Source organism: Notamacropus eugenii, chromosome 2 (genome assembly GCF_028372415.1).
Source record: "Notamacropus eugenii isolate mMacEug1 chromosome 2, mMacEug1.pri_v2, whole genome shotgun sequence".
NCBI lineage: Eukaryota > Metazoa > Chordata > Mammalia > Diprotodontia > Macropodidae > Notamacropus > Notamacropus eugenii.
The window spans coordinates 523,199,858-523,215,875 of record NC_092873.1 but is presented as its reverse complement, the minus strand read 5'-3'; the positions used below and the strand labels follow the sequence as shown (position 1 = coordinate 523,215,875).

The 16,018-nt window shown below is 43.2% G+C and overlaps 1 protein-coding gene across 4 annotated transcripts in view; it reads left to right on the top strand.

The window, feature by feature from the left end:
* The window catches only part of DOCK7 (dedicator of cytokinesis 7), a 157,125-nt gene that overhangs the window by 20,609 nt on the left and 120,498 nt on the right, over nucleotides 1–16,018 (top strand). For all 4 annotated transcript variants that reach the window (XM_072649711.1, XM_072649710.1, XM_072649709.1 and 1 more), the window contains exons 2-7: nucleotides 1,108–1,213; nucleotides 6,390–6,565; nucleotides 6,917–6,985; nucleotides 14,825–14,954; nucleotides 15,057–15,269; nucleotides 15,814–15,899. In XM_072649711.1, the coding sequence (XP_072505812.1) occupies nucleotides 1,108–1,213; nucleotides 6,390–6,565; nucleotides 6,917–6,985; nucleotides 14,825–14,954; nucleotides 15,057–15,269; nucleotides 15,814–15,899 (780 nt within the window). The remainder of the gene's footprint in view (nucleotides 1–1,107; nucleotides 1,214–6,389; nucleotides 6,566–6,916; nucleotides 6,986–14,824; nucleotides 14,955–15,056; nucleotides 15,270–15,813; nucleotides 15,900–16,018) is intronic.

The following is a 16,018-nucleotide window of genomic DNA, read 5'->3' as shown; positions in this document are numbered from 1 at the left end:
TTCTCCGTCGTCCTCCTTGGCCTCTCTGCAGCCTCTGACACCTGCCATCCCCCTCTTCATGAGGCTTTCTTGGATGCCCTCTCTGCTGCTTCTCCTCTCTGTCAGCTCATTCTTCCTGGTCTCCTTTGCAGGATCTTTGTGCAGTCTTACCTGAGAACGGTGGGCGTCCCACAGGGCTCTGTCCTTGGCCCCTTCCCTTCTCCCTCAGTGATCTCAGCAGCGCTTATGGACTTGTCACCACCCTGTGAGGATGCCTCTGACCTCTACCTTGAACCTCCTGGCTCATCTCCTTTCACTTTCAGCTGCTTATTGAACATCTCAGATTGGACATCCAAGGACAGCTTAAATTTAGCAAGTCTCAAAGTGAATTCATCGCGTCTCTACATTTTTTATTTTGAAGAATCAGCTCATTTATAGATTTTGGGTCATGATAATACTGGGGGCAGCTGGGGATGCCATAGTGCACTGAGTGCTGGGCCTGGAGTCAGGAAGACTCATCTTCCTGAGTTCAAATCTGCCCTCAGACACTTCCTAGCTGTGTGACCCTGGGCAAGTCACTTCACCCTGTTTGCCTCAGTTTCCTCATTTGTGAAAGGAGCTGGAAAAGGAAATGGCAAAAAACTGCTCCCATATCTTTGCCAAGAAAACCCTCAGTGGAGCCATGGATCATCAGACATGACTGAAAACTGACTGAACAGCCTCAGAGATAATAATCGTAACTAACATCTATCCACTACTTTAAGTTTGCCAGATATATTTGAATGAATTATCTCATTTCATTCTCACGTGCACTCTGAAGCAGCTATTATCATCCCCATTTTATAGGTGAGAAAACGGAAGCTGAGTGTGGTTAAGTGACTGGCTCAGGCCCACTCAGCTTGTGTGTGCCCAAGGCACCTGTCTCCGTGGTGCCGCCACCTTGCTGCTGACGTGGTGCTGTGTTGCGTTTTGTTTCTTCCTATTGCCTGTGTGTTCATCTCTCAGAACCATATTTTAGTTAATTGTGGTTAATTTTGCACAAACGTTGGTGCAAAGCCACTGTTTCCAACATTCCTTTTTCTGCCTATGTAAGTTTTTCTAATCTGCAACGTGTCTTCTTTCTCGTAGAACGGTGGCGGCTGAAGTGAGGAAGCAGATCTCGGGCCAGTACAGCGGCTCCCCCCAGCTTCTGAAGAACCTCAGCCTCGTGGGCAATGTTTCCCACCATGCCAGTGTAAGTAGTGCATTGAAAATGGGGTCGTAGTAAACCCTTAATATTTCTTGACTACCTGATGGAAATAAAGGAAATTATCAGAAATAATTTTGCCCAATTATATACCAAAAAAACTGATGATTTAGAAGAAATGGTTAACTACCTATAAAAATAGAAAATACCCAGATAACCCGAACAAGAACTAGATAGTTTAAATGACCAGTTTCCTGAGTAGGTGGGGGTGGGAGAATGGTCTCTAGGAGTGGATAAAGTGGATAAAGAGTCAGAGCCTCCCAGGGTGTAAGCTCCTGCCTGAGCCCCAGGGGTCAGTGTGAATACTTCCTATGTATGAGTTGCTTAAATAGGTGAACTGAAACGTCATCCTGATGTTGCCTGCACTGGTGCTTTCTGTGCTGGATTGAGGTCTTGGGTTCTCTCATAGATTTTGCTGTCTCAGATGCATCTAAGTCAGGAAAGAGGAGAGGGAGCAGCTGTCTCTGAAGGCCCTGCCTGCACAGGGAAGATAACCTGCTTTGATTTGTATCCAATTTAATATGTGTCAAAAATAAGATGGTCAGGCTTGCTGGGCTCTGTCCCCCTAGAGTAGAACACAGAGCAGGCTCAGGGGGGATCTCTTGAAAAGGACAAGTATGAGGCCACCCCCTGCCCCCACATGGGGGGGAGTTAGGGAAGAGGGGCCTAGCTATGACACGTGAGCGCTCATTCGCATTCTTCACTCATATTGGGTCCCCAGCTCTCTCGTAAATTGGGAATAAAAAGACCCAAATGAAATGAGCCCTACCTGCAAGCAGCTTACCTTCTTTTGAGGTAGAGGAGGAAGCCGTCTGTACAGAAATCAGTATGGTCACAGGGGGAATGTTCTTAGGAAACGATGCTGAGAACATTATAGGAGATGGGGGTAGGGTCCCGCAGTCACCCCAACCAGTCATCTTGCACCAGAAATTGCTGGAAACAGACTTTTCAGCAGATGATTCTTTATGACAAAATGTTAGTTCTGATACTGTGACCTTTTTCTAACATAGTGGCCATGAAAGAACTCATAAAGCACAGGGGAGGGGAGGGTAGAGATGTCAGAAGAACCCGAGGTAAATGGGAGAGGAGCAGCCTGTCATCTCTGAGCCTACTTCCTAGGAACCCCTGCCCTGGGCCTCAGGGCAGCAGCCAGAGGGGACCCCAACCTCATTCACCCACAAACCCAGCGGCTTTTCTGTTTTTTCAGTTCCCTCATGGAGGACCAGAGAGGTCCTTGTAGCACTTTGTGGAATGGGTTCATGAACATTAGCCTCTAACGGGGTGGTCAGTCTGAGGGCCTGGAGAGGAGGAGGGTGGTGTCCTCAGGCATCAAGGCCTGGCAAAGACCACCAGGGCAGGAAGGGGAATGAAGGGTTGGGGCCACACTCTGAAGATCTTTACAAGTCAAACAAAGCCCTTGATCTTTGATCCTAAAGGCCAGGCAGTAAGGAGCAGTGGAGCTTCTAGTAAATAGGGGAGTGACCTGGCTAAACCCAGGCACCTAGGTGACTGAGCACTGGGCCAGGAAGGTCACATCTGGCCTTTGACACTTCCTCGCTGGGTGTCCTTGGACAAGTCACTTAACCTCTACTTGTCTGTGTCTTCCTCTGTGAAATGAGGCTAGTCATAGCACCCACCTCCGAGGACTGTTATGAGAATCAGATGAGATGATATTTATAAAGAGTGTCTTGGCACTTAGTAGGTGCCCTATAATGCTGGTTCCTGTTGTTATCATTATACCTGTGCTTCAGGGAAATCACTGTGGTGGCTGTGAGGAATATACACACACACACACACACACACACACACACACACACACACATAAATATATATATACATACACACACACATATATATGCATATATACACACGCTCACATGTGAAGTATGAGACTTGAAAGAGACAATGTTACCAGATGGAATCTTGACTCGTTAAGTACAGTCGGACGCTTTAAACCACAAAGTTGATGAGCTGTTAACTCGTTTGCTCTTGCCAGTATAAAAAATGAAAAAGGAGAAATCACAACACATGGAGAAGAAATGAAGGAAACTCTTAGAAACACTTTTGCCCGATTACATGAGAGCAGAATTGGTCATTTCAAGGAAGCGGATGAAATACTGAAAAATATAAAATATGCGATTACTAGAACAAGGAATACGTAATTTAAATAACCCAATTTCAGAAGAGGAAATTGATCAAGGAATAACAAATGAACTCCCAAATAAAAAAGATCTCAGAATCAAGTGAACTTACAAATGAGCTTTATGAAACTTGAAAAGAGCAGTTAATTGCAATTTTATATAATCTGTTTACAATAACAGGAAAAGAGGGGGTCCTCCCAGATTCATTATCTCAGGAGAGACAAAATCAGAAGGAGAAAATTGCAGAAAAAAATCTGTTGTAATAAATCTACAAAAATTGTAAACAACATGTTACAAATGACCGCAGTAATGTATCAGAAAGATTTCATACTATTAGCAGGGAGAATTTCTAGATTAAGCCAATATTAAGAAAACTATAAATATAACAAAAACACATTTTTCTATATTCAGTAGATATAGAAAAATATTTGGCAGAATTCAATGTCTATTTCTGATAAAAACACCAAAAAGCATAGGATTAAATAGACCTTTTCTTAACATGGTAAGTAGTATTTATCTTTGGGGGGAAAAAAGAGAGCCTAAATTATATCTAATGAAAACAAATTAGCGGCCTTTTTATTAAAATCAAAGGAAAAGTAAACCTGGCCATCATCAGTCAGTCAGTAAACCTGCATTAAGCACTTTCTAAGTGCTACTGTTATTACCAGTGTAGCTTGACACGGTGCTACAAATGTTCACTCAAGCAGTGAGACAAGGAAAAGATGCCAAGGGAATAATCACGGAGAAAAAAGAAATAGAATTGTTGCCTTCTGCAGATGTTCCATTGGAGAACTCTACAAAGTTATTGAAAAATTAATTGAACTTGAGGAAAGTAGCAAGATATAAAACAAGCTCAAATTAATTATGTCTTTTTATATATTACCAACAAAACTCAATAGGAAAAGATAGAAATTTCTTTTAAAATAATTATAGAATGTAAAAATATTAGGAACTCTACCCAAGAATTCTGTGAATACAGTTACAAGTCACTTACATAAAGACAGATAGACTTAAATGAATGGGGAGGGATTATTTATGGTTGGGCTGTACTAATACGCTGAATGACAATGCTACCTAATTTAGTTTACTTATTGCCATACCAAACAGACTGATAAAGGATAACTTTGGATAGCTAAAAAATGACAGTTCATCTGGAGAAACAAAAGTCAAGATCCTCAAAAAAGTAGGAAGGAAGGGAGGCTAAGTTCCAACTATACTACAAAGCAGTCCTAATCAGAACCGTTTGGTACTGGCTAAAAATAATAAAGTTAATCAGTGGATTAGAGGATTCAGAAGCAATCATTGCGATATGGTGCTTGATAAACTGAAAGACTGTGGTGACAGAGATCACTGGGAAAACTAGAGAGGACCTGGGCAGTAAGTAGACCTACACCTTATACCATGTACCACACACGATTTACGTAGATCAGTGGTCATCATACATTAGAGGAGTGAGGAAGAAAATGCCCTTTATGAGTGTGATTGGAGGGAGTGTTCTCCAGACAAGGCATGGAGAACATCATAGAAGGTACGATATTGATTATGTAAAATTGAAAAATTAAAATTATAAGAGAATTTATAATTGGAAAATAATCCCCGCTTGTCCAGAATGTTATAGAGGCTGTTCTGGCCTCCTGGGTCCCTTTCAACTTGGAGAAGAACATGACTTTGTATTGTGTTCTAATGAAGTATCTGTGTTTGCAATAGAAGCTTGATACCCAAGTCCCAGAAGGCTCCAGTCTGTACAGTCAGGACTGGGTCTGGCAAGGACCAGATAAAGGCTCTCGGGTGACTTGGAAGAGAAGTTCTAATGCATCACTTGGTGTTGGAGTCATCTCACCTTTACCCAAGTTCTTCGTACTTGAACTGGCCTCTTGGCCCCCATTTTAGTACTCTGTTTTATACCATGTTTTCTTTACAAATACATAATAATTGCAGTTCAATTAATGAGTAATGTAGTTATTAAGGTTAATTAAAAGCATTTGACAGTGTTTGCCACCGGCCTCTTGGATGAGATAGATAGAGCCTTAATAATGAGGGGGATTCAGAAGGTCCCCTGGCACTGCTGCCCTCGGTCCTTACTGTTCCCCATTGTGGTGGGTGCCTTAGGTGAAGCAGCAGAAAGCCTGCTTATCCAATCTGCAGATGCACCAAACTGGGAGGGACGGATAACACCCAGGAGGGTCAATATCCCAGAATGCTGACATCTTAGAAGAACGGGTAGAATCTAACAAATCAGAACAGAGATAAATGTAGTGTTCTGTGCTTGGGTTTAACAGAATGAGACAGAGCACAGCTGTGATACAGGAAGCATTAGGCATTTTCTTGTGGCCTGTCTTAGCATCCACAAGGGGAGGAGGCTTAGGATGAACCACTTGGGGTGGAGGGCAGCAAGGCAATGAGAAAGGAATATGATGAAGAAATGGCAACTGGGAGACTGTTCTTTGGGCTGTGGAGCATTAGCTGCGGGCTTACGCAAGTCCTTAATAGGTTGTAATGGATTGATGTCAGGTTGGAAGTAGGTCTCTAGCAGTCGCAGAGTCCTGTTACTCTGCATTGGGGATGCCTAAGGGCTCTCAGTCCACCTCACCTCAGTGCTGCTGAGCATGGCCAGTTTGACTTGAGGAGCTGAGAGGGTTCTCAGGTGTCCATTTGACCTTTTATCTTTGGTCTTGGACTGTGTGTCATGGTTTTTGGTTAATGCAAAAGTCCTCAGCTGAATTGAAGCCTGTGATTCAGGGATGGGCATGAAGAGGGACCCTACTGAGTGTCTCTGGCAGAGGGGGCCTCTAGACTGGGAGGGTTCAAGCATGGGCTGGACTTCGAAGGCCCTTGTGGCCAACTTGGAGTCAGCAGGAGTTATGGAGGAGGTGGTCTGCCAGCAGGATGAAACACTTCCTTCATGGGCAGGAGTTGGGGAATCAGCCCTGGGATCTGCTCAAGAATCTATGAAGATCCAGAAGAAAAGGTAGTTTAATGATCATCCTCATTCAAAAGTCTTCAATGACTTTTTTCGTATTAAGGTTCCCCTCACTGAAGCTGTGGACCCAGTGGATTTGGAAGATTACTTAATCACTCATCCCCTAGCTGTGGAGTCTGGCCCTTTAAGGGATTTGCTTGAATTTCCCCCAGATGACATCGAAGTTGTTTACAATCCCAGGGACTGTCGAACCCTTGTGTCAGCTGTACCTGAAGAGAGGTAAGGACGTCTTCAGGTGACCTGAACTGGATTATGGGAACTGGGACCCAGCGCCTTTGATCGTGTCATTGAGGGATATTTTCACACAAAGCAGGGGCTCCTAACATGGCATCTGTGAACTTGTTTTTTAAAAAACATTTTGGTAATTATTTCAGTATGATTTGTCTGCTTTGTAAACCTTTGTTTATATATTTAAAAACATGATTCGGACAAGAGTTCCCTCGGTTTCACCAGCCTGCAAATAGGTAGAGTGGGCTGGGGTTGCCCTAACATATGGAAAAGGTGAAGGAGCCTCATTTCTGAGTACTTTTCCTCCTGACAGCAACGCTAATGGATTCTTTTCTTCAACAGTGAAATGGATCCACATGTTAGAGACTGTGTAAGGAGCTACACTGAAGACTGGGCCATCGTGAACAGAAAGTAAGTCCCTGGCGCTCTGTGTCTGTCTGCAGGCGCTGTTTCTGTAGCTCAGGCTCAGTGACTAAAAACCTTAAGATTTGGAAAACTGAGAAAAAACAGGAGAGGAAGAAAGGGAACATTTTAACAAACATTTCCTTAGTGAGTCCTTTTTGCTACATCATGGTCACTTCCCCAGTTTGCTTCCCTTTGCCACTGATAGAATTCCCTGTTACCACCAGGGTTGGTGAGAAAGGAAAGAAAATGTCTTTGTCTCTTTGCTCCACTCACCATGACAGGACTCCTGATTGTAATTCCATGAGGTACCATGTAAGCTCTTAGTAAAGGCTGCTAGAATCCACATAAGAGAATGAAGTCACTGACAGTAACCAGCCTGACGATGTGGGGGATTGTCCCTTTAAAGGCATGTCCTGAAAAGGGCCATTTTGGTTACTGTCCTGCCCTTGGGCTGGTTGTCACAATTCATAGGGTTTCATGGGGTACCAGGAACTCCTTGGGGGATTCTGGCAACATGCTTTTTCAGTGACTGAATGCAAACATGTAGGCCTTGGCAAAGGAGAGCTACTTTTATTAACTTGCATCTTTGACAAACATGTGGAACACTGTCTCTTAGCTGTTGAGCAGAAAGGGTGTGTGTGTGTGTCTGTGTGTGTGTGTGTGTGTGATACGTGTGTGTGTTTACACCTAACATTACTAGCTTGTATGTGTTTACAGTTCGAGTCCTGCTAGAAAGCCTCTTCAAAAGCCAGTGTGCCTAAATGAAATCTGCTTTATTTTTGCCTTATTCTATCAGGTGTGGGCTGAACTTGAGTCTGGCTCTCTGACCTTTCACTTCCAACACAATCTTCCTCTTACCATTTAGTGTCATTATTTGTAAACTACACCTAACACTGATGTGTTTAGAGTGGTAATTAAAAATGAGTGCAAAGGTGGTTACATAAACCAAGATCTTGGAACTCTAGCATCTAATTAAACAATGCATTTTTTTAACCTGTATTGTAGATGGTGTCATTAGTTACTCATTAGCCTTTTGCACCATGATACACCCCAGGGTTCTTACCAATATCCTTCCAGTGTGGGTCCTCCCTCCAAAGTGCAGACTGTAGCCCATCTATACCTTCTTGACCCATGTAACTGGTACCTGGGTCTTCTCATAAATCTGCCCTAGGCATTTCACCCAACATGCTGAGGACTTAGATTCTTAGATCTTGACGTTCTACCAGCGGAGCACACAGACTTTGTTGTTTGTCCCTCGCTCTTGCTGTAAGTCCTACCTTTTTTTCCCAATGATAGATTTCTTTGATGACTTTCTTTACATTTCAGCAAAATATTTGGTTGCTAACACAGTGTTTCTGCTCATAGCCACTATGTACCTCTCCCTTGTCCTTTGGGTGACCCTGAGGCTGTAGTACTCCATGACCTGAAGCTACACAGTCCCACCAGAAAAAGTCGTATTAAAAAAAGACAGGTTTTTGTTTGAGGGAAATGATTGGGGCCATTAAAAGCCCTGTTCAGGTTCCCAAAGACTCAACTTCATTTTCTTCCTCTAGTTCTGTTCTGGACTCAACTCTGTGTATATTGACCATGTTGTCTAATGTATATACACTGATGGATAAGGCTTTCAGTTGTCCATCCGCATGCATGCCAGAGCATGGATAATGGTCATTTTTCTTGTGTGGTTGGTTAGATCCCACTCATCTTAATGTGGGTGGATCTTCTTACGAAAGAGAGCCTGCAGCGTTCCTGGGTTTGATACAATCCACACGAAGTCCTGTGCAAACAGAATCCTCTCTGAGACCTCACTTCCTACAGGGAGTCCCTCAGGGAGGGGTAGGTCCCACCTCCCATCTTTCTATCTGGCATGTTTCCTTGACTGCCAGCCTTTATTTGGTGTTGTTCCCCCCTGTTTAAAGGTGAGCTTCTGGAGGGCAGGGAATGTGTGGAGCTACACCTGTGCTTAGTGTAGACCTTGTCACCTGCTAACTGCTTTAACATATGCTCATTTGTCCATCCATCCATCTCTCCGTCTGTTGGTTTGCAAAATCTCATGTTCTCTATACCTTGTTCAGTCTTTTGTGCACCTAAAAAGTTGTGGTCTGTTGTGGTGTATAGTTTGTGAAAGCCTTCCTATTCCTTTCTCATAGCTCCTTCAAGACATTATTTTAATTTGTTTTACATTAATTTTGTAGCGCTAGGAAAGTAGGCAGTTGTTGATAATATCTCATTCATCTTGGAGGTAACAGTAAGGCCTGAAATATTTCCCAGACTGTTGATATTCCATTTCTTCATACCATGATGATTTCTCCCAAGCAGAGGAGATAGAAAGCATTTATTGTCTCCTACGTGCCTAACACTGTGCTAAGTGCTTTACAAATATTATCTCATTTGACCTAACAACAGTCCTGAGCGGTAGGTCCCATTAATATTCCCATTTTGCAGTTGAGGAAATTGAGCAAAAAGAGGTTAAAGGACTTGCCTGCAGTCACACAGCTGGGGAGTGTCTAAAACTGGACTTGCATAGAATCCATTGGCTGCCCCCAGACAGCTCTCACTGAAGCTCAGGAGTCTGTCTGTCTATGTGATCTAGTTTATTTACTCTTTCCGTCTTTAATTTCTTCAGGAACATTTCCACTTGTCATTCAGCACATCTGTAACTGGCCGTGGAGCCCAGATGTGCTGCATCACTGTTACTGATGGTAAAAAGCGTTCTTAAAAATCTTTACAGATTTTTTCCATTTTCCACCTTTGTTGTTCCCATTGTCATCTTGGTGCGACTGTGGCTTCTCAATGCTTTGTTTGACTGGTTTTTACCTCCACTGAATCTTACCACGTCCTGTTCATAATCTTCCACTGAAGTCCTCAGGCCTTCATAATTTGTATTCTAAAATGACATTGTCCTTGTCTGATTCCCCAGGGCTTATGTGATGTTGTGCTTTTGGTTCCAGTGCTTCCATCTCATTCTCTTGGTCTGGATCTTCCTCCATGTTGTGCTCCCCCTCATTTTGGCTGTTCCCCAAGGCTCTATCTGAGACCCTCCTCCCTTTTCTCTGCACTCTCTCTCTAGTGACTATGGCAACCTCTGTGGGTTTAATAACCATCTTTGTGCTGATGATGCCAAGGTCAATATATGCAGCCTCATATTCGATCAGTTAATAAATCTTCAACCTCTAGCATCCATCATGTTCTCTCTACTCACATACGAATTGGATTGCCTATCATTTGGGGAATATTATTATTTTGATATAAGAAATAGTAAATATGAACAATTAAGGAAATCTTGGTAATAAGAGTTACTTGAATGATAGAGTGAAAAAAGCAGTTGGAACAGTCTTATACTGCGACCACAACAATGTAATGGTCGAAAACTTTGACAAATATTTGAAGTATGATCAAAGCAGTGATCAGGCTTGACCTTAGATGGTGTCAGTGAACCTTATCTCCCTTCTCCTGCTGGAGCAAATGGAAAGGCAGATGCTAAAGAAGACAACGGTGTGTTTTCACTAACTAGACTTCTTGAGGGAGGGCCCACTGGTGCCATGAAGCAGTCACTGCAAAGCAAAAGTGGTCAGGAGTAGGAAAACCCTCAATAAAACTTAAAAAGAAGTCTTTCACTGAAGCGTTAAAAGCTGTGAGACTGGCCTCACCTTGATGCTGGTCTGTGATTTCAGTGTACTCGTGTCTGATTACTCACCAGGAACAGTGTTTATTGTACTAGTGCCTTCCATCCAACTGATGGAACAAATTATTTTTTTTAAATAGAGGAAACAAAAAGAGGCATTTCTTTTGAATGGAACATAAAAAAAAAAAGTTATTTTCAGTTCCAGATTCTCTTCCCTGTATTCACTCCCCCTCCCGCTGAGGAAGCGAGAAATATGATATCTGTTATACATGTGAAGTCATGCAAAACATATTTCCACATTAGCCATGTTATGAAAAAAAGTGAAGAAAAATAAAGAGAAACAATTGCTTCAGTCTGCGCTGAGTTCGTCAGCTTTCTGTCTGGAGTTGGGCAGCATTTTTATCGTGAGTCTTTGGGATTGTCTTGGATCATTGCCTTGACTGGAGTAGCCAAGTCTTTCCCAGTTGATCATTGTACAACATTGCTTTTACTATGCCCAGTAATCTTCCACATCTACTCATGTCACTTTGCATCAGTTCATGTGAGTCTTTCCAGGTTTTCCTGCTTATCGTTTCTTACAACACAATAGTGTTCTATCACGAGGAGGAGAAGTGAGGCTGGTGACCTGCACAGCCCTCCCCCACTCAAGCAAAATCAAGCGCAAGTCATCTCATCATTTCTCTGATGACATGGTCTGCTTCGGCAACAAAGGACGAACACAGTTCTATCACAGTCATGTACCGTAGTTTATTCATTCATTTCCCAGTTGATGGGTCTCTCCTCAACTTCCAGTTCTTAGCCACCACAAAGGGAGCTGCTAGAAATATTTTTGTACATATATGTCCTTTTCCTTTTTTTTGGATGTCTTTGGGATATAGGCCTAGTAGTGGTATTGCTGGGTCAAAGGGCATGCACAGTTTTATAACCCTTGGGGCAGAGTTCCAAATTATTCTCCAGAATGGTTGGACCCAGTCACAACTCCACTAAGTGCATTAGTATGCCAGTTTTCCTATATCCTCCCACATTTGTCATTTTCCTTTTCTGTCATGTTAGCCAATCTGATGAGTGTAAAGTAATACTTAGAGTTGTTTTAATTTTCATTTCTCTAATCAGTAGTGATTTAGAGCATTTTTATGTGACTTTGATTTCTTCTTCTGTAAATTGCCTATTCATAGCCTTTGATCATTTTTCAGTGTGGAAATAACTCTTATTTTTATAAATTTCTTTCAGTTCCCTGTATTTTTGAGAAATGAGGCCTTTATGAAAGAAACTTGCCATAAAGGTTTTCTCCTTTAGTTTCCTGCTTTCCTTCTAATTTTGACTGCGTTGGTTTTGTGTAAAACCTTTTTAATTTAATGTAATCAAAATTGTCCATTTTACCCTCTATCTCTTGTTTGATCTTAAATTCTTTCCTTATCCATAGATCTGAGAGGCGAATTTTTCCAGTTTCCCCAAATTTGATTGTAATATCGCCTACATTACTTCTTTTTTCTCCGGACTTCAGGCCTTCAGATGTTTCGTGTGGATAATAATTCCTCTACTTTCGGCTTTTGAGGGTAGTTGTAAGGGAAGTCTTTTGTTGATTCCAGAGTGTTCCCTTAGCAGCCTGGGCAGGCAGGACTTCTCTTATAAATATAAAAGGCATTGTGGGGAAGGAAGTTCAGCATTTTTCAGATTTATCAAAGTGATGTAGGAGCAAAACTTACCAATTTGCAGCACAATTAAATTTTCATAATGGAATTAAACCCTCTGCTCATAAATTATAACCGTAAGAACTGCATTTGTATTAGTCAGTGTCTTTCTGGCAGTGCTTCGAGATAGGAAGTGTGCTGCCCCCACGCTGTGTCTCTGCCAGGACTTGAGCATTGCTTGCTGCTGTTTGGAAGGCTTTAGAAAGGAGACAGGAGGCGAGAGATTCCTTTCAGGCATGGCCCTCATGCTGGTCCAGGAGTGTCTGGCAGCAGGCACTTTGTGAAGACTTGTGTGAATCCATTATGTCATTGCTTCCGCTGGAATTGATGAGGGATCAGATCACGTGGATGAACAGTGACTGTCTGTGTGGATTCTGAGGAGACCTGGGCATGGAGAGTCCAGATAGAAGAGTTGGAACCCTAAACATTTTGAGTGTAACAGAGGTGGGGTGGTATTAACTGGCTTCTTTTTTCAAGCTGTCCAAGGTCATCTTGCACACAAGCATTATTTGGTATATATGTTACTTCCTTAGTTTCTGAAATGAAGCTTTTCTTTGCTGTCTCAGTTACTCTGGGTTTAAATCTCAGATTCCTATAAAAGCAGGGTTGGTTTTCACACAGATTTGTTTTTCATTTTTTATCTTGGCCTCTCAGTCTTTCTTCTGCCTTTCAACTAATCATTGCCGAATACTTTGGTTTAAAATGGTCTTCCTCCCACCTGCTGTGTAATGAGGACATCCTCTTCATCTAATCTCAGCTGGTCCATTCTTTTCCATTCCCCAGTTTCTTGGGTCACCAGCTGACTGGAGTGAATACTCTGATTCAGTAAAACTAGAATTTGCAAAGATTTCTAGTTGCCAAATCCAGTGGCCTTTTCTCCCCGCCCGTCCTCCCAGACCTCCCCGCCCGTCCTCTCGGACCCCCCACCAGTCCTCTCAGACCCTGCCCCCTGCTCGTCCTCCCAGACCTCCCCGCTCGTCCTCTCGGAGCTCCCTGCAGCCTCTGCCTCTGTGAGTCACTCTCTCCTCCTTGATATTCTCTTCTCTCTGTCTTCAGGACACCATGTTCTCCTCATTCTCCTCCTACTTCTCTGATCATTGCTTCTCAGTCTCCTTTACTGCTTACTCTGCCAATTCACACCTTCTAACCATGAGCCTCAGGGCTCTGTCCCCTCTTCTTTTCTCCTGCTATATTACACTAGGTGCTGTCGTGAGCTCCCATGGATTTAGTGAGCATCTCTGTACTAATGATTTTCAAGTCTAGCCATCCTGCCCAGCCTCTCTGTTGACGTCCAGCTCCCACCTCCAGCTGCCTTTAAAACATTTCTAACCAGATGTCCTGTACACATCTTAAACTCAACATGCCCAAAATAGAACCCTTAAATGTCCCCTCTCCCATCCCTTTCCTATTACTGTAGTGGCACCACCACCCTCCTAACCTACATGTCATCCCAGGCTCCTCATTATCCCACACCCTCCACATCCAAGCTGTTGTTAAAAAGCCTGCTGATTTCACCCTTGCAGCATCTCTCCAGGACTCTCCCTTCTTTCCTGTGAGACAGCTCCCACCTTTATCACTTCACACATGGACTCTGCAGTAGGTGCTGGAGCATTTGCCTGCCTCAGGTCTCTTCCAATTCCAGTCCATCCTCCATTCATCCAGTAATGTGATTTTCCTAAAGTACAGGTCCATTCCAACACACAGACACACAGACAGACACACACACACAGATATACATCACACACACATACACAGACAGACACGCAGACATGGACACAGACAGACACAGACACAGACACACACATACCCACACATCCCTTCCTTCCTTCCCCAGGAGAGTAAGCTGGGGTGCCCCTCTATTACCTCCAGGATCAGATTTGCCATTCAAAGCTCTTCCTACCAGAGGGCCCTCCTACCTTTCAAGTCTCCTGGATGTCCATCTTCCCATGCCCCTTTAATCCAGTGATCACGGCCCACCAGGCTCCACCAGGAACAACAGCCTCCCTCTCAGCTCTGTCCCCTGTGGCTGGAATGCCACAGGGAGACCTCCTTCTCTGAGTCCTGCCTTCCTTTAAGTCCCAGCCCCATTTAATCCCCTCTGTTGATTGTTCCCTGTTGGTCCTGTGCGTGATTTGTGCAGTATCCATCTGTATGCGTGCTGTGTCCCTTGTCAGACTGTGAGCCCCTTAAGGACAGACGCTCTTCTTTTGCCTCTTTTCTTGTGTCCCCAGTGCTTTGTCCAGTGCCTGGCACACAGTAGGTACTTAATCAATGTTTTTTGACTGACTTACTGTCTCCCACATTTCTGAGAGTACCAGGAAATGGGCCTAGAAGACGGATTATTATTAAATGAATGTTAAATGTTATGGCACCTTGGGTGAATGGTCGTTTGTTTACTGCATGCATTTATCATTCCATATTATTTTTAAAATGGCAGAAAATATTGCAGAGAAATATTTGAGTAATGACGCTGATGAATTGAGAGTTTGACAAAAGTAAAGTGGACTTCAGTGTTTGGTATTTTTTAAATAGGTACCACAAACTGGGAACCGGCTTTAACCCTAATACATTAGACAAGCAGAAGGAAAGGCAGAAAGGTTTGCCCAGACAGATCTTCGAATCTGATGAAGCCCCGGATGGGAACAGCTACCAAGATGAACAAGTAATAGTCTTTACATTTGACCAGAAAAGCTATTTGTAAGTTGAGCCTAAAAAAACTACGTCTTGCTCATTGGTTTTGTATGCCTGCCATTCCCCATCACAGGATGACCTTAAAAGACGCTCCATGTCCATTGATGACACGCCAAGGGGCAGCTGGGCCTGCAGCATCTTTGACTTGAAGAATTCTCTGCCCGATGCCCTGCTCCCCAGCCTGCTTGACCGGACGCCAAACGAAGACATGGACCATCAGAATGACGATCAAAGAAAGTCCAACCGGCACAAGGAGCTTTTTGCACTGCACCCAGCGCCAGATGAGGTACACTGAGTCCTGTGCCTTGTGCTGGCAGGTGGTCTTCTCCCTTGCTTCTCAGCATCCATTCTCTGTTCTGGCCACTTGGGTCGCTGTCTGGTCTCCTCTACTGGAGTGGAAGCCTCCGTCCTTGATTTTCCCCAGAATAATGTTCTGCACACATGTAGGGAGTACTCAGAGAATTCTTTGTTGAATTGATTGCATTAGATTCTTTTGGAATATTAATACAGTTTTTAAACTTTGTGGAACAAAAAGGAGTTTAGCTTGCCCCAGTTACTTAACTTTCAAAGTTATATTGCCGGAAATGAATGAATTTCTCATGCCATTACTTAGGCTTAAGCCGAGCCTCGTTGGTATTTTAGTGATTTTGAATTGTGCTCAGAACCTCTTTGCTGCTTATTATTTAGAAATATCAACATCTTTTTAGCTTTCCCTGCAGATGAGTATAGCATAATGTCTGACTTGTGCTAGGATGACTTTTGAAAATGTAGGCTTGCCGGGCTACACTTTGGAAAGCATGTTCGTTTTAATTTTGTTTGTCAATTTGTAGGAAGAACCCATAGAACGACTCAGCATTCCTGAAATACCCAAAGAACATTTTGGTCAAAGACTTCTTGTAAAATGCTTGTCCCTCAAGTAAGTATTTAGCTATTTTCCTGTTCGAGTTTATTTTCCAAGTGACTTTGCATGAAGATGGCATATACCTCATCCCTCCTGCCTCGTCTGCCCTCTTTGCTTTTTCATGTGAAGATCCA